The sequence below is a fragment of the Branchiostoma lanceolatum genome, chromosome 13 (assembly GCF_035083965.1).
Source record: "Branchiostoma lanceolatum isolate klBraLanc5 chromosome 13, klBraLanc5.hap2, whole genome shotgun sequence".
In the NCBI taxonomy this organism is placed as follows: domain Eukaryota; kingdom Metazoa; phylum Chordata; class Leptocardii; order Amphioxiformes; family Branchiostomatidae; genus Branchiostoma; species Branchiostoma lanceolatum.
The window spans coordinates 6855891-6879315 of NC_089734.1; the positions used below are offsets into that span (position 1 = coordinate 6855891).

General features: G+C 39.7%; 2 protein-coding genes across 12 annotated transcripts; one reads left to right on the forward strand and one right to left on the reverse strand.

The window, feature by feature from the left end:
* The first annotated feature begins 1546 nt into the window (after positions 1-1546).
* On the forward strand, positions 1547-6391 carry LOC136446783 (prolyl 4-hydroxylase subunit alpha-1-like). Its single transcript, XM_066445346.1, has 6 exons — positions 1547-2344; positions 3146-3333; positions 3784-3972; positions 4520-4633; positions 5044-5182; positions 5464-6391. Exons 1-6 carry the CDS (start codon positions 1671-1673, stop codon positions 5645-5647), a joined length of 1488 nt encoding a protein of 495 aa, XP_066301443.1. The 5' UTR covers positions 1547-1670; the 3' UTR covers positions 5648-6391.
* Positions 6392-6398: 7 nt separating this feature from the next.
* Positions 6399-23376, reverse strand: LOC136446784 (dnaJ homolog subfamily B member 6-like). 11 transcript variants are annotated; one of them, XM_066445354.1, is made up of 13 exons: positions 23238-23376; positions 19448-19547; positions 18405-18514; positions 17396-17482; positions 16997-17149; positions 15785-15832; positions 14494-14664; positions 13020-13152; positions 11980-12174; positions 10756-10821; positions 9388-9504; positions 8583-8707; positions 6399-8076 (listed from the first exon to the last, which is right to left on the reverse strand). In XM_066445354.1, the coding sequence occupies exons 2-12, from the start codon at positions 19516-19518 to the stop codon at positions 8602-8604; spliced, it is 1257 nt and encodes a 418-aa protein (XP_066301451.1). In that variant the 5' UTR covers positions 19519-19547; positions 23238-23376; the 3' UTR covers positions 6399-8076; positions 8583-8601. The 11 variants fall into 11 exon arrangements, with proteins under 11 accessions (XP_066301451.1, XP_066301444.1, XP_066301446.1 ...); XM_066445347.1 differs by having other exon boundaries at positions 6399-8079; positions 23238-23375; XM_066445349.1 differs by having other exon boundaries at positions 6399-8079; positions 23211-23375.
* Between the last annotated feature and the right edge of the window lie 49 nt (positions 23377-23425).

Consider the following 23425-nt stretch of genomic DNA (forward strand, 5'->3'; position numbering starts at 1 on the left):
GTGCCTTGAAAATGAAGTAGCGGCATGTCTTACATGAAGGGACACAGGGCAATGACCGGAATTTTGGCATTGTCATGACTCTCATCGAAAACGCACTGGCTGCATGGACTGATAAAGATGCTGATTTAGTTAAAAAGATGATTGATTTCATCCCAACTGGCCTTAATAAGACATTAAAAACTGTACGAAGGCAAAGTATATAAACCAATTTGATATAAAGCAATAGAAAACGCATACAACATGACTTGTATTACATTTCATAGTCCGGTAGTTTGTCAGTTCGGTTCTCTGACAGAATATACCGTGACATGACATTACATTTGCCCCATCTTTATCCCGAAAACTCCGAGTGCAAAAGTTACTAGTATCATAATTCAATTGTCACAGGAGTCCCCCCTTGCGCTCGATACCCAGCTGGAGCGCCCAGTCCCTTAAATATGACATCTTAAACATCAATAGAGTGTGTAGCTCACACATCTGAGTAAGGACATTATGTAGACATGATACAATCGGACTTACGTTCTTTTCCGGGTATACCAAAACCATCGACAATTGAATACTTCTTTATGGATACTTTCTACAAGTATTCTGAGATTAGAAACGATAAAGATTACAAACTTTTGCGATTCAAACTATTCGCTGCGAGTCTGCAGAAAAAGATACAAGACCTACTGACATGCCAAATGTGAAGACAATCACCAAGGTGTGTTATCACACACACACACACACACACACACACACACACACACACACACACACACACACACACACACACACGGAGATAGGGAAAGATAGAAAGATGGAAAGAGAGAAAGAGAGAAGAGAAAGAAAGACGCATCCGAAAACACAACCTTCTTGGCGAAGGTAATTAAGCTTATATAATATTAATAATGCAGAACGGTGCCCACATAAGTACCCACCGTGGTGTCTGGCGTGGGTGTCACTAATGATAAAGGCGACGTTTTTTCAGATGATTCAGCTCAGATCCGGAGATGCAGGTGCGTGGGAACTTTTATATGACCTAGCAGTCTACTTTCAACACTTCCTGCGCACACGGAAATGCTGCCTGTACGCTCGAGGGGAAATAAAGGTCGACGTCGGAAGTTGTTATCGTGTTCCAAAGATTACTGATTGCCTTGTTGAAATAAAAGTCGACGTCGGAAGTGAAATAAAAATAGAGGAATATGACGTAAAGTCTACTAAAGAGAACGGAAGGAGGGAAAGAAATATCTGATGAAAAATTTATGAAAAAGAAGGTTTGAGCAATAAAAAGGGACAAACGGAATGATAAGGTGAAGAAAGAAATAAGTAAAGAAAAAGGAGGAAAGGAAACAAGAGAAAAGAAAGGACGAAAAGAGGACAGGAGGGAGAGAATGAAGTCGAAAGGAAGAAAATAAAAAAAGAAAGAAAGACAGCAATTCTTCTGGTGTGTATACATATATGTACGAGTGGCATATACAACGTTTTCAGGTGGGTGCAATGCCGAGTTGTTCCTCACAGTGGCGTTGCTTTAATTGATAAAAAGGCCATGTAAACAACTGTATGTGACCTTCGGCCCCCCGCACGGTAACCACCTGTTGGATTCGCATAGGGCGATTTTGAAGCTACCTGTCGATATTTCATCCAGATCGTGGCTTGCTTTCTCCTGGCTCCACACACAGATCGCTCAGATGCCTCAGAAAAAGGGGAAGGCGACGAAGAGGAAGCCGGAAACGACCGAGAAGGCGCGAGCCGAGAAGGACGACAACAAACATGAGAAAATGGCCGAGAAGAAACCACGAAGTCAGGCGACTGAGAAGACGAATGACGTCCAAGAAACGCAGAAGGAAGAAGACTTGTATTCCACCAAACAAGATTTCGGCTTGGTGGTTCTCGTCTTCGTCATTTTGTTGCTCGCTTTAGGCGTGCTCTTCATGTGTTTCACCAGCAGCGAAAGTGCCAAGTCCTCGGCAGCGAAGTCGAAGACTGCCGATGATGTTATACCCGGTACCAAAGAGGCGGTTCAGAAATGCACCGGCAAAACAGGCGCTCCTAAAGCCGACATGTTGGAGGAAGAGATAGAAGAGCTGGGGAAATCTGGGCAAGCGACAAAAGAAGACAAGGAAGAAGAAAAGGTGCCATCAGCCAAGACCGATCCAAAAGAAGCGCCAAAAAAGCCCACAAAATCCTCTCCAAAACAGAAGAAACCGCAGCCCATTTCTGAAGAAAACCGGCTCCCTGAAGAGATAAAAGAGTTCCAGCCGACCATCTTGGATCGCCTGAAGGTTCGAAACGTCAGTGTGGATGGCAGACAGCTCAGATACAGGGAGCTCAAGCCGACAAAAGACGTGGACACGAACGTGAGGTCAGTAAGAAGTCCAAATGTACAAAAATATATACATTTTGTTTGTTGTTGAATATAGGAATTCATCTGAGGTATCTGATTTATCGAATTGGCACCTAGCAAGTAAAACATTGTAATGACATAGAATTCTCACTCGATAACACTTCTTGAGTTTGTTTTTGTTTTAATTCTTTCGAAACACAAATGTTGTTTAATCATAATATATGGCTCATACATACACAACCCGGAAGTGAGACTTGTAAGCCACGCCCCCTTCTGTCCTATCAGGAAGTGCAGCTGTACTTACCCTTCCTGAGACATGCAAACTTACAGATGGCAACATGTGATAACTGTGTATAAATAACCGCAGCTTTATGTGTTTTATATGTGTGAATGTGAGGGAGCTTCCATGTATGAAGGAAAGGGTAAGGGACTAAAACAGTCAAAGGAAAGATTGAATATTTAATTTCACCATTGCTTTATCATTGCTTTACTCCAAGGGTTGGGAAGAAAAGTATTGTTTTTGGCCTCTCTATGTGTGACTGCCTGTCTGTTGGTGTTTCTGCAATGCAGTTTGTGTATATTCTTCCAGGGGGTGCTTACCATCTGTGGATGAAGTGTGCTCAAGCTTTATCATCAATACTTTGATAAGCTTTTAATAATAAAGATTTTTGACCAATTTTACTGAAATGGTGGGCAATTCTAGGGATATAAAAGCAGAGAGTCTCTTCAGTGACCATTCCTTCAGAACACTCCTTTTTGTTGTAAACAGAGTCAGTTTAAGTTGATTTGCCAATAAGAATGAGACATTACCCTCTGCAGAGTGTACCTGTTTGACAACTTCCTGACTGCGCGTGAGTGTGAGGGACTGATGAGTGCACACAGTCGTCACGTGCAGGAGGCATCCAAGCACGATCCAATCATCTGCTTCGACAGCATCAAAACGTTAAGAAATCACCTGAAGGATGCAGGGGTAAAGGTCAAGGTCAGCAGTCAGGACTTCACTGAAGGTGAAAAAACAAAGTTCCTTTCTGTTTATCAATGTTTCCTCACAGTATACATTCTAGTGGTCGGTGTAACTCAATTAAACTCTGCTGTCCGAGGATGTGGGGAGGGCTGCTATAAGTATAAGGGAGATGTAATCAGGCTACAATTCTAGCTGTTACAAAAAAGTTATTCAAGCTATAGTTGCATACTACTTTTAGACTACTTTTCAGATTTTTTTATAAACAAGCGAATGTTCCCATCCAGGAGAGCAACTTTGGATCCGGGGCAAGCCAGCTTAAATAGATGAATAAATAAACTTTCCCATCTGGCCAATCTCTGGTTACACCATCTCCTGCCTCACATCCTGTAACTCTGCAATATTCAAACAACTGTGGACACAAATCAACAGACATCCAGACAAAAACACTACCTTCGTTTTCATGGTTAATGATGAGGATTTTTCCCTTTCATAGGAACGAAGTGTCTGAATGGCAGTTTCTCCAGCCAGCTGAAGCAACACTTCCACTGGAGCTACAGCACATCCTTCTATCCCGGGGAGAGCAAATTCAGCGCCACTTTTGAACGACGGGTTGCCACGGCAACAGGACTGAAACCGGAAAACGGAGGAAAATTCCAGATAACGTCCTATGCTCAGGGGATAGGTACTCCTGACTTTTCTTGTATTCAACTTCTGGACACCAATTTGAACAGAAATTCTTGGTACTGTAGTGCTTCAGTAGACACCTGTTGATGACCATAGCAGGACCTATGTTTGGGTGCGGTACTGTACATTCATTTACTTTCACAGTGGTTTTATTTTATGGTAAGAGGAGAAAGGAGGTTTTTCGCTCTGTTTCAGATTCGTGGTTGAAACAATTCTGTAGTACAGTAGACATACAAGGGAGACATTTTCACTGTGCCATGAATTTGTCACCTCCAAAACCTTGAAAATAAAACCACTACAAAAGCTTCAAGATTTCCAGTAGTCAGAATGCATCATGCATATCAGTACGAGAACACCTCACTGTTTATGAACCTCTGCATTGTGTTGCTTTCAATACTTTAATACTGATTTATAATGCTCTCTCTTAGTCTATACCAGACTCCTCTCAGGCCAATTTCTATCATTTATCCAGCAAAGCTTGTGAATCTCCAGGAGTCTGGTAGAGGCTATGATTTTGTGCTTAAGTGTGCCATGTGAACCTGCAGGTTATAAGAGCCATACTGACTGTGTGGTGGGGTCCAGAGACAAGAGGGACAGGTTTGCCACCATACTGGTTTATCTGCAGGACGTGCCGAAAGGAGGAGAGACCAAGTTTACTGGTGAGGGGAGCTAGACCACTGTACATGTGTGTCCCTTCTTGCCTGTGCATACATGTATATTGTATTGTAACAGTTCATATATTGCCCATTGTTGGCAAAGTGGCTGTGAGGGACGTATACAAGTCGCTTGGATCTCACAGATGTTTCTCCAGAATCTCTTCTGCTGTAATGATTATGTACATAACATTAACATGAACGGTAGATAGAAAATATTTCTTTGCAGCTTTTGTATTCATTTAAAACATGGAAAACGTGCAAAAAGAAGACACAACCACAGCTAGCTTGAAGGTAGCAGGACAGTCTAAAATTTTCTTCCTGCAACTAAAACTCACACTGTAACAGCCTGGGTATGCCTGTGAAAATAGCGTTCTTGAAGTTGAAAAGGGTTCCTTCATTCCTTTACGCCTCAGAGCTGGGCATTGCGGTAACACCGACCAAGGGCATGGCGATCGTGTGGAACAACATGACGCATGACGGGAGCTGCGACCCCACCTCCCTCCACGATGCCTCCAAGGTCAGGAAAGGTCACAAGTTCATCATACAGAGATGGTGAGATACTCAGTTATTTCTTCAAATATTGTTCCATAACAGTTCATTGCCAATTGTTAGTTCAGTGCCTGTCAGCGACTTATTCAAAGCTTGAAAGGCTTGAGAAACAGCCCATAAACAACTGAGCTGGCTGCATGTCAGCAGGCCCTAATAGAGTAAAATGAAATAAACTATTCATTGTCCTGTTTTATTATAAAAAAGGAAATGAAAATAGCTTGTACTGCTTCATTCTAGATAAAGTTATCAAATGATACTTGAGTACAATGCAATCTGTGTTTTAGGTATTACTACAAGAGTTTCTACTCCCTCGGTAAGAGATCGCCGGAACCCACGCTACCCGCGCGGGAGAGCGGCCAACCACGTGTCAGCTGTGATGAGTACGAACACGGGAGTTGTCGCTGGTACGACGAGTGGAACTACGACCACATTGAAGAGTATGAGGCTCAGAAGTTGAACCTTGCCTGATCAAAGTTGAAATCAGGTTTTCTCTCTACTTGTTTCCACTAGAGCCTGAAGTTGTAGAACTGTCGTTTAGTGTCAAGACAATCATTCAATCTGGAAAATATCAAGACTAAAATTAGGTTATTTCTATTTGTTGCTACTGTAGCCTATGTCGTAGAATTGTCATTCAGAGAAAATATATGAGGCTCAAAAGTTGAACCTTGCCTGATCAATGTTATAATAAGGTTTTCTCTCTTACTACTAGTGCTTGTTTCCACTAGAGACTAAAGTGTCATTTAGTGTCAGGACAATCTGGAAAGTGTAAAGACAAAAATTCTGATTATTTCTATTTGTTGGTACTGTAGCCTTAGTTGTAGAATTGTCATTAGGGTCAAGAGAAAATTTAAAGATCATAACTTTGATTGGAATGACTTGTTGCATGTTGATTGTAATTTTCGTTGAATGTTAATGTCAAACTGTTTATGTTGTACTCTAGGCAACTCTACGGACCAAAAGTGTGAAAAATGTTCATGACATTGTAATGGCAATTGTGCAATAAACTCAGTGCAATTTTTGAAAACGCACAAGATCATACAGGTGAAAAATTAGTGTCTGGTAAGGCACTTTGTAACTTGGATGAAGAAGTGCATGTTGAGAGTTTACAATCAAGACATTGATGATTTTGAGCTGGGACTTAAGATCTAAAGAAGACTTGTCTTAAGCAGTTTTCTTGTTGTCTATTCTTGAATTAAAAAGATCATGAGATGACCCAGAGTTTCATTGCTGTCATTCTTTTATTTCTTTGTTCCCCCGTTTTTCTCCCAATTTCACCTTGTACACCTTATCAAAACCATACAAGTCTAGTTTTCCTGTACCTTACCATCATTGGACAACACACTTGTGGAGAAGATATACTCCCAGTAGTTAGTGGCAAAAAATCATGATAATCATATTGTTTTCCTTTACACCAATGGTGCAAAAACAAAGGTGCAAAGAGTTATTCTGTTCAAACATCAAGATATCTATTGATTAACAAAACAGAATAAAACATCAAATTTTATGACAAGTGTGAAATCGTTCTCAAATGAAGTTGTTAATATATGCCACACATCTCTGGATGGTACAATGTTTGTTGCTAGACGAACCCAACAAAAGCATTTTGTAACAAAACATTAATTGCACATGACAAAGCAAAAAGCTGTCCAGTGCTGTTGAATTTCTGGATCCAGGTATTGTATTTTCAAAAATTCTGGACAGATGTTATAAATGCTTCATTTTGGTGATGATTTTGAGATTTGTTTTGATTTCTTCATTGATTTGGGTGGCAGAAATAACAGTGATTATGAAGACAAATATGTACTTCTGCGATACCACATACATGTAAGCATAAAGAAGCTCAAAACCTATAAATTTTTGTCATAACTTCAGTATCAGTATTACTTACATGTACCTATGTATGCTTTTCTATGCATTTGGATAACCTGTGCTTGCTGTATATACATGTACATTGTATGCGCAGTCTACATTTGAAATTTTGAATTTCAAATCATTCCCTGATATAGACAGAACAAAATCAAAAAGTTTGATCAACTCAAGCTGAACTAAGCTGGTATTCTTCAGCATTGCAGATTATTACAATATATAGTGGTACATATATATATATTCTTATAACCTTAACAAAATGTGCATAAATAAGGAAACCAAAAGGTTACAGTATAAACCTTTGTCAAATAACACAAAGCACCCATATAAGATTCCCCAGTCAGTGATTTCTTATACTCATACTGGAACCCATAGCAGATGCAAGTTAGATCACTCTTTAACAATGGATTGTTCCACAACAAATAGCAACTTTCTTGATACCTGGACTGTTCCATTGCTTGTGAGGTGGGGACAGGCCATTTCCTCTGTGACCTTCCTTCCACAACAATGGTACTACTTGAATGATTTTTAAGTTTTCAGGATTATGTTGTGCACTGTCTATGCTGGTTTACTATCAAACACACGGTCACCTAAATATGTACACCTGGGATGGAAACAGCACAGTACAGCAATGGCTTTCTTCAAGAAGATGTCCCTGTCTCAGAAATAGTTTTCTAGAACACTTCATCTGGTGAAAGAACAATACATGTAACCAACAATACATGTGGAAATAGCCATCTAAATAAGCAAAATCTTTCATTAAGGCTACTAACCTGACAGAGTCATCCCTATTGTAAAGGATTGGTCCAAGGCAACATAGTCTAATACTACATGAATGCTTGCTCAGTACACTGTTACTAGCTAACTACTTGGTTCCTACACTGCATGGTAAGTACTTTCTATGTTCTGTGTTAGCAGGTATTGCTGTAGTTTTGTTGTTGTTGTTGTTGTTGTTGTTGACATTCACACACGTCATTCATACAGCGCGCGGCAGGTGGAAACAACATGGCACAGCCGCTGGTGGTCACACACTTCTGAAAGAACAGATCGTCAACGTGTTAACTTTCTTCTCACATTTCTAGTCATTGCAACATTAGACAAAGTAATACATATGAAATCTTTTGCATGGCATCTTCCTTTCCATGCCCCAACGTTGTGGGCTTGGGCAAGGCCCTTTACACAACTTTCCCTGGCGATGGAGTGACGCCCTCCGAGCCTCTTCGGCTAATCTGTCTAAAAGTGTGCAAAAAACACAAAACGAATTTGGTTGCCGATGTGCCAACATCTAGCACATTTGCCACCAAGAACCGTACAATTTTTTTTTTAAACGATAAGGCCACACCAATTTAATTTCTTGGTTAACGGATTTTTATTTTCCCCCAAAAAAAATGTTAGAAAAAAAAATCATGCAAACAGAAGGCTGGCCCAGCCTTCTGTTTTCCTGAATTTTTTTTTCTAAAATTTTTTTTTTGGGAAAATAAAAATCTGTTAACCAAGAAATTAAATTGGTGTGACCTAATAGTTGTCCTTGACTGACCAGAACAGGAATGTGGGCACTAGTTGTACGTCAGCCTCTCCAGCTGCTCCTCTCCGTCCACTTTTCTGGACCTGACCTGTCCATCCACCTCCTCCTCCACAGTCTCCACACCATTCTCCACTATCCTGCAGGCAGGGATGGAAGAACAGAGATGGTTTCACAGTGCCATGTAGTGGCTGATATAAGAATTGCAGGCACAGAGTCTCAGATACTATGCATATGGTTTTAGCTGATTGGTAGAAAGAGTTCAACATCGAGAGAGAAAGGCAACCTGATTGGCAGGAATGGAAGAACAGAGATGGTATCACAGCACCACCTAGTGGCTGATATAAGCATTGCAGGCACAATGACTAAGGGATACTTGGTACAGTATATGTTGTTAGCTGATTAGCAGAAAGACTTAAACATCGAGAAAGGAAACCTGATTAGCAAGAGGAGATATTAAGAGAGATGTGACTACTTGGTATATGCACCTTTCCACTCTGTGCATTTTCAATGTGACATGTTTCACTGTCTATAAAAAGTCAGACAGAGTCTGATGTTTGTGCTCTATTTTCTTCGCAAGCTAAAATGGCAAGGATCTTACACAACCATTTATATCTGTGCTGTGTTCAGGAACACAAGAACATCTAAAAGTACCCACAGTCTGTTAATACAGTGGTATGATTCTATGTAGTATGAGGGAGTTTAACTGCCCAACATTTCAATGTGTGTACAAGTGCAAAAACATGACAGCAGCTTCGGAACAAGTAAAACTGATACAAAATCAAAGCTTGTGAGGAATGATGATCAAGCTCATTCCTACCTTCTTGTCGTGACCTTTCTGCCGTTGACGTACTTAGTGGACGTTGAGGTTGACTTGAAGTTCCCTCCTCGGTTGCCGCCGCTGCCACCAAATGATGAGCTGGAGAAAGATGTGAACCTGGAAACCACATGGGAACGTCTGTTAGAGACCCAAACCACATGGGAACGCTTGTTGGAGACCCAAACGTTTTGTGGAATCCACCCTAAAACAAGACGATGTGGTCTAAAAATATCATGCAACAGGTACATCTACACTCCAAATACAAGAATGTGTATGTGGGGTGAGCTAGAAAGTGAAATGCTGAAATCACTGGAACAGATGAAGAATAACAGTTATGTGGAGAAGTTCCTAAACGTTTTGCTAGTAGACTGTATTCATTTACAGCTTTCCACACTTGATGTATGAATTCCTGGATATTCTTTGTGGGCTCTTGACAAACTTGAAAGCATAGAATAGATAAATACCTCATCCAATACCTGAGGGCACTGACTACACTTGGGAACTGAATCAGTCTAAAACATAACCAATCTTTTAAATGTATCTGCAAATATGAATTTAAAAGCTATTCATAAGCCACTACCGTTCTGTGCTCTTAATAATCTGTGATGTTTCCATTCCGTTCCAGGCTGTGATAAGCCATCGAACCATGGCAGGCTACTGAGCTAGTTTGTATTAAAGTGCTAGTGTATACAGTGGTGCCCAGTACAGCAGGGGGCTAGTCCACTAGTGTCTGTGTGTGTTTAACTACCATACACTTTCCTATGTGCTGAGTGCTAAATACAGACCAAAGTCAATGGAATGACCCGGCAGAGCTTTTAGCCCATGACCTCCAGAAGGGCAGTCTCCCTCCTAGGCTATTGCACCAGTCTAGAAAGCATGTATTTAAAGTGTCTAGCTTGTAAGCACGGTGTACAATCATGTGCGGTGGTAGCCATGGTAGGCTAGTGAGCTACAGTCAAAACTGCCCAAGAAGACCACTTAAGGGTACAATAAAATCTGATCTATGTTGACAGGCGGTCACTATAGACAAGATTCTTAAGCTTGTGTCAATGGGATAAATTATCTAAGGGACCACCAAAATGTGGTCACATTGGCCAGGCGGTCCTTATGTAGAGGTGGTCACTTGCACAGATTTGACTGTAGCTTGTCCGTTGCAGACTCCTTCCGGCTGTTTTCTTTTTCAAGTTGCAGTTTTATTACATTTTTTTTTCTTATTGCTGGCCAATAAGAAAAAAATGTAATAGTAAATAAGAAAATGGTAACTTGAAAAAGAAAACAGCCGGAAGGAGTCTGCAACGGAGGCTAGTAGTTTGTGAGCATGGTACACATGTGCAGTGTTGCCGTCACATATCGGGGGCTCACACTCACCCCCCTGGTGGTCTTGCGTATGGCTGTGGAGGAGCTGCCTGCATGTAGTGGTGGTTGAAGTCAAAACTGAGAGGAGAGAAACACAGACGTATGGAAGACAGACAGAGGCACCACAGCTGGGAGAAACGAGGTGAGTTCCTTACTTCTCCCACAAGGCCATGCACCACACCATGATGACAGGTCAGGCTGTGTTAGTTACATACTGTCATTTCTGGCCAAAGTGATGGTGAATAGTTTAGTGATGAGACAATCTGTACAGAAGACCCCATTAGGAAATTCTTAGGTTCTAGGCATTTTCCTTCATTTAAGGCATTGCGTTGTCAAATTATTCCATGTACTGTATTTTCAATATCCTATCAAAAGTTTTTTTTTCTTCTAAATTTGGCTGCATAACTGCATTTAAGATGTTGGATAGACCTGTTAAGTCATTCAAAAAGAGATAACTGTAAATTCTGACTAAAAAGTTAACAATTGAATGTTCCAAAACATGGACACATTTTCTCTGTCCCCTTCTGAGCTTTTTAGATGTAATAGTTCTGGTATGGTTATCAGCACAATTAAAACTGGGTCAATCAAGATATCAGTCACTGTTCTACAGGTACACGAGTAACACATTAGATCTCGAATACTGTTAAAACAACACAGCTGACAACAATGACATAGCAAGGGAACAGCAGCTTTACAGAGGTCTCCCCATAAAATAGAACAATGTTGCTGCCGTATCATCAGACTAATAGAACAGCTAAACAGCATGATTATATCCCTGTTCAATCAAAAGTGTTGAACAAAGATTTCAAGTTGTATGCTCTACTTTCTAAGGAGACCTGTGCTTGCTTGTTGGAAAACCACACACATGTACAGGCCATCCCGAGACTAACGAGAGACATGTTGGAAGTTCAATATTGTAGTTGATGGAAAGATGCACAATTGCATTTAAGAGGAATTGTAATAGCAGGCAGCTATATGTTTATGCATGCAACTCTTTCTGTCACATTATAAACATCTTCACCATCATCATCACTGTTTTCCCATACCTGTTATACCAAAGTGGCACAAAGTCATTCATTCTGTTCGGATTCTCCCAGTTTGTCCCAGATTCATGTACAAATGTAGATGCAGCTGGTCTAAATCCATGCACTTCAGGTTTCCACGCACTATTTGCTCAAGACATTCTGATCTGACGTCACACAAAACCCATAACAATTTCCTCCTCCACACACTAACCTAAGCGATGAACAAAACGTTTGCGGTCTCTCGACGGTCGAGTTTTCTACCGACGGAATAACCATATTGGAAACAAACGTCGGTTGCCTCCTCTTAACCGGAGGGGTGTGAAAGCACAAGGAGCGGTACTTTTTAGGCTTGGGCGGGACTCTGGGCGGTAGTTTGGGCTTGGGGTTATGTCTCTGAGTAGGGAATCTGAAGGAAAACAGAAGTGAAGCTCGTAACAAGCAAACAGGTGCAAGAAGAGGGTTAGAGAGGGGAACTGGGGGAGGGGGGCTACCAGAGCTCCAGGGCCTGCTTTTACTTTAAGATGGCAGTCTTCCAAGAAAGTCCTCCAAGCTACCAGACTGGTTTGTCACAATGTATATTGTTTTGAATACCATTGAAAGTAATGAATGTCTACCTAAAGCCGACAGAGCATTTTTCCAGTCTAAATGAAGGTGATTGATTGATTGATTGAAAGCTAATATAAATCATGGATCCAAAGGCTATTGCCTCAAAGTACAGTCCTGATCCTTTTTTGGTAACCAAATAAAGGTATTTTGTACATTTTTTCACTTTTTGGAAACATGACTATCTAATTTGTGGGAAGGCTCTGACCCTCTGATACACCATGCCTCTGCTCACACCGCTGTGCCAACATGCCAACACACACCCCAGTTCCACACATGCAGAATTAGAAACACAGCAACAGGGGACAACTTGTACTGACACACTGGGAGGGGGGAGGCTCAAGCAAAACTCAACAGCAAGAAATAGAGGGACAGAATAAGACAGGAAAATGGTTTGCAAAGAATCAGTCATTGTCAATCTCAAAGCAGTTCTTTTTTTCCATAAAAACTGTCATTCTAGCAGTTCTATCAAACAGCAGTCACAATGTAGGCTTATACGCAGTCTCCTGCAATGAAAATTGCAAGGAAAATTTAACTTCGATATAAGAATACGGGTTAGTTTAGCTCACAAAATTAGCATTTGCTCCACCCCCCGTCATGTTCAGCACAAGTGCCCCTCTGCTGATCATATACAGTACTTGGACCTACCCGCCGTCTGCAAATGGGTCGCTCCTCCCGCCGAAACCGAAGTTGAAGGAGAATCCTGGGAAGTTGTCCTGAAAGAGCGTCGTGCTGCCGGTGCCATGAGCATGGCGGGACCGAGAGGTGCGGGAGCTACGACCTGCAGCGGTGGACAGGTTCTCTTATGAGCAAGAGTTCCGATGACTTTTGAAAGAAAATCTAAAGCATTATCATTTCCAAGAGTAGAGGCAAATTATTAAACTTTCAAAATTGAACAAGCTAGCAGTAGTCAATACTAGCATCTAGTCCTTTTTGGGATTTAATTTCGCAGTAGGAAGAAAATGGTATTAACTGTGGTTTTGAGTTCGCGTTTGAAACAATAATAGCGCTACAGTCACACAATAGAACGGCTTTTCGCAGTGGTTCTATGTTTGCGGTAAAAAGTAAAACCACCGTGAACATTTCTGCATTTACAGTAGTCAATGCTAGCATCAGTCTACCTCCTTTCTAGGCAGAGTTGTATCATTTCTAATTTTGCACTTCTACTTCATAAATGGCACACTACCACTGGTCATGAATTACCCTTATATGGTAACAACTGGTCATCAATCATTTCTATATGGCAGCCAGTGGACATCAATCATCCCTATATGGCAGAGACAGAGACAGAATGACTGAAGCATGTCTGTGCTGTCTATCATTACCAGTGTTGGGAGTATACTTGTACTTTCAGAAGTCAATGATAACAACTGAATAGACAGGTCCATCATACACTGATTGTGTGACCTTTTCCAATTTAGATACTTAAGTATGCAACAATTCAGGGCACGGAAATCTTTTTTGCTACCTGCAAAATGTGATTCATAATACTAAGCCTGTATCTTTAACCTCAAAAAAGCAAGTTGCTTATTATCTGTATCACTTATTTCTGCAATCTCAAATCTTTTTTCTGTGAATTGCGAGTACATATTTTCAACCCTGCAATTGCTTTAGTCTTTTCTCAAGAGTTGGAGTTCACCACAGTGCTGAGTAAGTTTGATTATCTTTTAATTACAAACCCAACATGGAATGTTTTCAACTAGACATTGCTTTTGTAAACGGTATATATTGGAGATGCAGAATTAAAAACAATTGTACCCTCTTTTTCAATTGACCTTGGAACTGCTAGTCTATCAGAGAAAACCACCAAACTTGAAGCTTTGAAACTTTATTCGATTATCTGCATATGGAAAATCAGTCTGAATCACTTTGCTAATTCACAAATTGTAGAGTCTGAAGAATTCCACATTTCTTGAAATTTACTGTAATTATTTCCAAAAGATTACAATTTTTATAAATTCTATGATGTATGACACAAACTTTAAAATGTGAGAAAACATTTCTAAGATTCATGCCACAGTTTTTACATCCAGTCGTCAAGGAAACTTTTGAGAACATTTTTGTTTTTTGAAAAGCATACAGCTCAAGCGTTCACACTGCCAAGCCTATCATCCATACTAACCCCGTTTGCGCGGCCGAGGCTCGCTACACATTTCACAGGAGTCCATGAGCTCGTGATTATTGAAGGTGCACGCCGGGCAGTCCCATCGCTCCTCAGGACCGGAGTCCGGGTTGGCGTCGGCGCGACGAGCCATGTGACGGCCACTGCCGTGTCTGCCCCCGAAACCGGGCGCTAAACACAGCCAACACACACACACATACAGGCATGTCAGTGACATGGGGTCGGTAAGGGACAGAGTCAAAGAGAAATTCATAGAAACAAGGATAAATAAGAATGAGAAATCTAGAGGGTAACAAGCAAAGATGGAAAGAAGAAATCCACGGCTACAAAAAATTATTACAGAGAGAGGTGCTTGCATCTTTATGTACTCTACTAAAAGTTGTAAGTATAACATATACAGTTGGCAGTACAACAAGAATACAGTACCTCTCAAAACATATTAAATTTTACTTTTTTTTAAATATCTAAAACATCACATTTTCAAATTAGTTCCTTAGTTATCATATGTGCCAGGATATAAATAATATGAATAAAATCTTCTTATCTTTTATGTTAGTCTTAAGTTCAGTTTCCTTTTCTTTTTTTGACCATCTTCAAGCAAAGTATAATATTACATGGATAACTGGTCTGCCCACTCAAGACAAAATCAATTGTTCTGGCTCATCATAATAAAGCTTTTCAATCTGAAATTTATCACCCATGCGTCTAACTATATCTTTCCATGCATGTGGTAATGACATGCAACTACTTACATATAATTACTTTCAGAAGGATGGGTTGTGAACAGACCCACTTAGATAACTTATAAACACAGGCATCACACATTCAACTTTTCAAGTGAGGGTGTCCCAACATTACAGCAACTGTTCTGGATTGTATAATTACGCTGATAACAAACAGATGATGTCTTTCTTTTACATGCACGGTGCACGTACTTCCTACCAGACCTATCTAAAAACCTTCATGAACCAAATCTTGCAGATATTTTCAAAAAATATTTTGATACATGTTATTTCTTTCTTTTCCCTGATATCACACTGTGAGTTTGTGGGCTAATTTATCAACTTACTGATCAATTTTCTTTTGTGTCAAGGACACATGACATGTACAAATGCAAAAATCTTTGGTTGTAATTTCTGCTAACATAAAAAAAAACTTTTCATAGGTTCTTTTAACTAATTGGTTCGCTACTATAAAAATCGGTTTGTGCCATAGAGATCCATGTTATATCTAGAATAGTTCTGAAACAAGCAATTGTATTGATAAGGCCTATTAGTGGCAAAGCATGTACCTCCAAATAGTGAGAATGGAGAGGCATAGGCATAGCCTCGCGTGGGAGCTGAAACATACAGCAACATAAAAAACAGCAATAAAACGATGAATGATAGGCAAGAAAAATGCAGAAAGGAGAAATAGTTGCAAAATACACATGTGAGAGGAAAGAAGCAGTTGTTCAAGTCAGATGGAATGCGATAGAAAATATGGAATATTTGCAACGCAACGAAAGTGAAATTCTTAAAAACAGGGGAAGACGGCAAGACAATAGGGCTCAATCTGAAAATTTCAATGCCACGCATAATCACAGTAACATTACAAAAACGTTTCAGCGACTTTAAATCCAGCTTTCAAGCAATCCAAGTGAGAATTTTTTTTCAGTTTTGTAAGACCAATTTGTATCCTACATATAACGACATTGAGCCCCATATGTCTTGTCAGGGTAGGTGGACAGAACTGTCACTGCATGCAGGAACACCCTTTTCACAATATACAGCACTTCTCTTTCACACCCCTGTCTCACAGTGGTACGGTTCAACTCCGAAGTTTACATAGCTTCCAGCTACGCACATAGATGTGGCAAAATCTGAACCTGGAATACATATTTTTTCTTCCAAATTTGCCTGCTGATATATATATGTTTAGGAAATGATTTTTTCTGTTCTCTGCAATTTGTGATTTATAATGCTGAGCTGATATCCTTTCAGCTTGCTAAATTGCAATTCCTGCAAAATCTTTTCTGTAAAATGCAGGTTGAAGGTTGGTATTTCTAGCCCAGTATGTGCAAATTTCTCAAATCTCAAATAGCGTGATAATACAAGGTTGAAAGATGTGTATGGAAGAGTGAACACAAAGCAGAGCCAAATTGCACAGACTAGATGATAAGGAATCACAATTCTACCACATCCAAAGCAGCCAGCTCCTATATGTTGTGGGTGTGACTCTTTATTATGCTTCTGCCTGTAGGAAAAACTGTTATCACTCCAGCACAGGCCTGACTATAATACTGTGGACGTGGATGCCCCAAAGGAGCCAACGCTGTTGTGGAATTGAAATATATTTCTCTACGGCCATTCAGACTTTCCACAACCCGATGATAGATGACTACTGTCCACTTTCAGATACAGTAAACTATGTAAGACTTCAGACATTCTTATGAATGATTAAGCTGTCTCATGCTATCCTTAAAAGATGTAGTGTGTCTTGAAGACTTCTTGATCGTACTTACCACCACCTCCTCCAAAGAAGTCATCATTGAAGAAGTCAGCGAATGGGTCAGCACCTCCGAAGAACTCTCTGAAGACTTCTTCGGGGTCTCTGAAGGTGAAGTGGTGGAAGGACCCGCCTGGGGCAGCTCCGAAGTCCTCAAAGTTGAAGTTCGCTGTTTAAGAGACCATGTTGTATTGTGAATCAGATAGTTCTCAAACACTCTTAACCGTGCAACTAAATTACATACCAGAAAGCCTTCATTTCCAACTGTTAGCTAGTTAACACAGCTTAAAGTAACAGTAAAGGAGTGTAATTGCAACTACAGCTTTCAACAAAAATTGCAATTTGTTGATGGAGTATTGCCACAACCTGTCTCTCAAGAAATGATGTCATGTCAAAAAGGAGAATGGATACAAACCTCCCGCTCTTCCTCCTCTGCTGCCTCCCCCAGTATTCCCAGTTATGCCATCCTTCCCATATCTGTCATAGATGTCTCGCTTTTGTTCTGAAAAAGGAAAAACAAACATAACTCTTTAACCCTTGTCCTGCTGGCATTTTTACGTAATTTATTTTATTAATTCAATATCTTATGCAGGTCATTGGCCCTTGACTTTTTCTGCGCTGCAGTTGCATAGTTACTTCCGCCTTTTGGTGTGTTTTGTTGTGGTGTGATGCGTTCAGCTGAAAAATACCCCCAACCCATACATATACAGGACCCACATACAGGGTCTGTAATGTGCAACTCCTATATTTAGGGGTCCCGCAGGACAAGGGTTAATATATATTCCACATCAACTGTAGATGAACTGTGACATCACCATAGGTAAATAGCAAAGTTAACCAGTCAGCTATATACATATTCGCCAGCTTACTGTAAATGTGGAAATTTTTCAATTTTACAAGCATTCGAAGTAAAATAAAGGCTTTGACTTGACTTGACTTGACTTTTGTGATGGTTTAATGTTTGAGGTTTTCGCGGTGACCTTTTAACAGCAAACTTAAAACCACCACAAAAATGCTTGTTCTTTCTTCTGCCAAACCTCCCCCATTGTTTCAACCATGAACTTAAAGGCATCTACAGTAACTGGAAAACATACATATAACAACTGTATTTGAAGATCAGAAGCACAAGAGATTGACTTGCATTGTATTAAAACTTCCAAATCATACATTGATAGTGATTTAGCTGGTGTGTTACGCCTAATGGCGGTTATACGGGCTATATAGATACAGACAGATTTCATGGTAACGATATAAGTGAATGGGAAGATGCAATAACACTTTACCGATACCAATCCAAGCAGGAGACATAAAACCATATCTAACCTTTACCACTTTGCATGCAAGCAATACAAATTTGGTGCCATGTACTGATGTAGTGCTATGTCTCCAATAGTCGCGCTGGTAAACATTTTAATCATACTCACTGTCAGATAACACCTCATAGGCTTCTGCGATTTCCTTGAACTTCTTCTCAGCGTTTTCCTTGTTGTCTGGGTTTTTGTCTGGATGCCATTTCAATGCTTGTTTTCTATATCTGTGCATTTAAGACAGATAGATACAGAGAATGAACACTGGGTTGCCAGATGTAATAATAAAGAGACAGATTTTCTGAACAAAATCTCATTGTATTCTCAAGCTCCAACAAACTATTAACAAGTTCTGGATTTTCTATGATGACAGAAACTCCATTAGGTAGGACTAGTACTGCTTACACTATACATTTGGAAAATAAGAAGTAACTCAAGAAGAGAGATGTCTTTTAAAAGTTACAACATATTATGGAATGATTTGATTTGTCAAATATGGTTTGCAACTTGAAAATTTCATGGAGCACCACCAAATGCTATTGTTAGAATAGAACAAGTTAGAATAACAAATACAACATGGATTTGCAAGAAAACATAACATGAAATTCTTCACAACATTCTATGACTGCATGTAACAGATACAAATTGTTCTTGCAGACAAAATATATTCATGTATGTTACCTAACAAAGGGGCATGACATCTAGGGCAGATATATGTGTATGACATCAATATGTAGATATAACTTCTGTAATGATATTAATAAATTATTTACACAAATTTGGCAGCATGTATCTGGGATAGAAGGATAAATCTATTGGTGATAATAAATATGTCTAGACGACTGCCTTAAGCAATTGCCGTGGTGACGGATGAAAGGTACGAGAAGCAATCATATATGATATGCAAAATGCATGAGAATGTGTTAAACTCAAAACATCCCCCTTGGGACTAGAACAAGATATGTTTTCCCCAATAGAAATTACCAAAACAGCTTAAATGTACAGTACTGTATCTCTTTGTAAACTATGTAGGAGTATAAAACAATTTTGATTCATACTATGACTATAACCTCTACTGATTTGCTGCTATCAGTAATATACTCATGAATTTTTCTAGATTTCAAATATTGGAATAAGGAATCTTAAACATTTTTACTTACGCTTTCTTGATGTCTGCTTGGGTAGCACTTCTAGGGACGCCCAGAATCTCGTAATAGTCATCTGCAGCCATCTTGTGTGCTTATAACTAATATCTACCGTCTGAAAATACAGAATTCAACACCAAGATCAACTCTCAGGTCATAATGTCCACCGCCATTGCACATTCCAAATCTGGACAAAAACTGTCAACAAATACAAATAAGAAAACCTTACTCTAAAAACGGCAATGTGCGGTCACTTGAAAAGGCTCTGCCAAAGATCTTTGTCTTATACAAAATATGTCGGGATATTTTTATCCCAACCCCACCCCAACACTGGTGTACACAGTCGGTATTACTAATTGCAAAGGAAGATATTAGATCAAGTTTCTTACATATAAAGGCTATCAGCGGCTATTTGCTGGAGGCTGAGACGGCTACGCGTGCAACCATCTAACCCAGAAAGCTGGACAACCTGGAAGAATGTCCGTCCATTGCAACCAAGCTGTCCTCCGCTTATCTAAACTTCACCTCTAGCCTCCACAAAGCATCCTTGACTGACCTTGGGAACATTTGGTGCGGGTCCGACAGTTATAGATATGACGCACAAGTGAAATGGCAGAGGGGACAGTTCACTATCACATTACCACCCACATCTTCACAAATTAATTGGGGACAAATCACTAATAACCTGAAGGATGCTTAGATTGCAAATATCCGGACATGAAATTTGAACATTCAAACTTGGACCTAGCTAGTGATTCGTAAGTGTTATTGACACTTAAGCTACATCAGTACTGTGATCCTGAAAATTCCAGTAATCATATGGTCCCTGATCTAGTTAAACACACCACTTATTCTTGACACCGCATGTCTTCCCCGTGGCTTTGCTAATTGCAGGTACAGCTACATAACTACAGTGCCCTTTCTAAATTAAGACAGCCCAGCGATCATAAGGTCTACCAAATACATGTCAAGGTCTCACTGTGGTTTAGCTGCTGCAAATTGTCTGGGCTTTGCCAGGATCTCGTGGGAGTATGCAGAAAGTATAGCCTGGGGGTAAAAGATGTTAAACGCTGTCTGTGAAGAAAGTGTACTGTCTAGTTTTGTCTCCAGTGGGAAAAGTGGTTTGAATTAATCCTCGTAAAAAAGATATTTCATATCTTACTCCTGCAATTATAGAAATTATGACTTAGATACATGTGATGATTTAAACATATGGGATGTCTACTCTTAATTCGCAAATGTCAGATGTAACTATTTAAACTCCAGCTTATATAAACCAACATCTGTGGCCCAGATTTTGTTGAAGGACTACCGTGTTGTTCCTATAGGCAAATCCACTTTGGACCATGGCATGTACATGTTTATAAATAGTCCATACTTAGTACACCACACTTGGTATGTTGTACACTCACAGGCCTTGGGCCTGGGTGTCCTTATACAGTATGGTCTTAGCATATCTTTCCTAAAGACTGTATCTAGTCTTAAAACAGACTTTGAAACAAGTGGAGTGTAATCTTGTCAATCTAACATAAAGCCCAAGTATCACGTAATCGCCTCGGGTTTTACAATCGTTGAAAAGACACACATACACCATAAGTCTAGATACAGAATGTTGGTCTGCCTTGAAATTAGTTGAATTACTATACCTACTTCAAATAAATACCTTTGCTAATTTAGCACACTTTTAGCAGACAAAATTAAAATACTATTTGATCAAATGACTCAATGTGGCTTTTTTTTTTTTTCTAGTAGTATTTTTGACAAACAAAATGGGGACCTGTATGTAAAAATGTGTGTAAAATGTAAAGGCAGTGGTAACAGTGTCAACAAAGTGTTCTTACATATCAAAAGTAGCAGTTGTAAAATGCTAGAGATAACCTTTTTGAGAACAAGACGGCTGCTTTTATTGCAAGACACATGCAAGGCCAGCCCAAGAATGTCCTCAATCTGCAATCGTACGACGATCGTACGACGTTTGTGACCGGACCCTTTTCAAATGTCATACAACATTGCGTTTTGGGTATCTAAAAAGCCACCCGTTACATTGATTCCTGCTGGAAATACTTCACAGATGGCCATATACCTTTTTCAAGCAGACCTTTTGAAGTGAAAGTAGGTCGAGGACTGCATAATTCAGGTGACCTGTTTTAAGAAATGTGGCCAAACTTGAAAGACAAGGTGATTTGTAGTTACACAGGAAACTTTACAGCAGATGTTTACCGAAAATTATACTCAGTCTAGAAGACATTTAAAAACATGCAGTTTCTGTCCCTGTAAAGTATGAGACATGTAACTTCCAGTCTGTTTTCTAAGAAAAAGGTGGGACCTTTACAAAGGCAGCCTTGCGGATACACAATTCAATATCACACTTCATGTATTTCAATTGTACCTGTGTACTGAAGTGAGAGGGAAAATGGCTACGCTCCCTGGAAACATACTGTAACAGTCACCTTTTTAAAGTTATAATTTCTCCATCTGATATCATTACATATCATTACCACAAATATCTATGCAGCATAATACTTTCAATGGGGGAAAATTTGCATTAATGGCTTTAATGTGTGGCTTGTTGTTAAAGTATATCTTGATAATACATTCGATAATGTGTCTCTGCCCCAAGGGACATGTTACAGCTGTATTCAATAACATTTTAAATGTCTGACTCCACATTGCTGCGCTACAATGTAAGGTGAAACCTGGTTGGCTGGTGCAGTTCCGTTCTCACACATGTGATTGATAGGAGTATTTGTTCCTGTTCCATACGAGGCCAATGTCTGCTTCTTGGCTTTCCACAAAGTGGTCTGTCTCTACACAGTCCTCTCTGTTTTCTACACAGTGGTCTATTGTGTAATCTCATTTTCAGACATCAACTTTTAACCCAAGTACTTAAGCAGGGGTCAGAATGGTCATTATCAAAGCAACTTACTTAAGTTCATGGTGATTTAATTTTGTGGTAGGGAGAAAATGGAGTGTTCACGGTGGTCTTTAGTTTGCCGTTGAAACAAGGTGGTACTATAGGTGGGTAGAAGACAGAACACATATTTTTGTAGTGGTTTTGATTTCGTGGTAGAGAGGTTACCGCACAAAAAAACACAAAAATTAAACTCCAAACCGCAAAAATTGGCCTTTCATGAAATTGAAGTACTAGTAGGCATAAGTTTACGAAGGAACTGAAAGATTGAGAAGGAAATACATACTTTTCTCTCTATCAGATAACAAAAATGTACAGACCCACAAATAAGACAAACCTGTTGCTACTGTAGTACTAACATCACAGCAGTTGAGGAATACCTGCCAATGTTTGTACATGTGTATCAACATTCAGAGGTTTGTCTAAAGCCTTGACTTTTATGTATGTTGGGCCAGTGCCATTACCAAAATTCCCTTGACGACACAAACTACAAGTGATTCAGTCTCATCTATGACCTCTTGCTACCACGATCACAAATACAAATGTATTATGAATCTTGTTTTTTGTAAGGTAAAGCGAAAGTTCGTTTAGTATTCATATTCATAACATGTCGTTTATGTCATGAGAAAATAATAACAAAAGCACAAGGTTTCGTCACATTTTCTACATAAATTTTCTACATATCATTTCTGCCAAAACATATTATCAAAACCATTTTCCCTTGTCAAGGACACCGCTGCTTTCTATAGCCATAACCTGACCAAGGGTCAGCTGAGGCGAAACCGGAACTTCCCCAAAAGGATCATCTTCATATTTTGATATCATATAACTGCGGAAAGAAAGCGGTTAGAAACATACTAAACTTACCTAAATGACAAGAAAAGTGTTGTTTACCTGTTGTTACCACTGACAGCCTCTCTCACCCTTAATTCTGGGTTAAACAGGACCAAAATACCGATCTTTATGACACCTTGGAGTGCACTCTGACGACATATGAAAATTCCAGAAATTTCCCGGCACTCCCTCAAGGGTTAAAGGTTAGGTCGAAGGTAAACTTTTCTTTTTAAACATAGAAATAGAAA

Coding starts and splice junctions, on each gene's coding strand:
- LOC136446784 (XM_066445354.1), bottom strand. CDS start 19,518: ATGGCTGCAGATGACTATTACGAGATTCTGGGCGTCCCTAGAAGTGCT. Junction 17,150..17,395: donor CAGAGGAGGAAGAGCGGGAG/GTTTGTATCCAT, acceptor TCTCTTAAACAG/CGAACTTCAACTTTGAGGAC. Junction 15,833..16,996: donor CTTCTTTGGAGGAGGTGGTG/GTAAGTACGATC, acceptor TGTATGTTTCAG/CTCCCACGCGAGGCTATGCC.
- LOC136446783 (XM_066445346.1), top strand. CDS start 1,671: ATGCCTCAGAAAAAGGGGAAGGCGACGAAGAGGAAGCCGGAAACGACC. Junction 2,345..3,145: donor GACGTGGACACGAACGTGAG/GTCAGTAAGAAG, acceptor TACCCTCTGCAG/AGTGTACCTGTTTGACAACT. Junction 5,183..5,463: donor AAGTTCATCATACAGAGATG/GTGAGATACTCA, acceptor TCTGTGTTTTAG/GTATTACTACAAGAGTTTCT.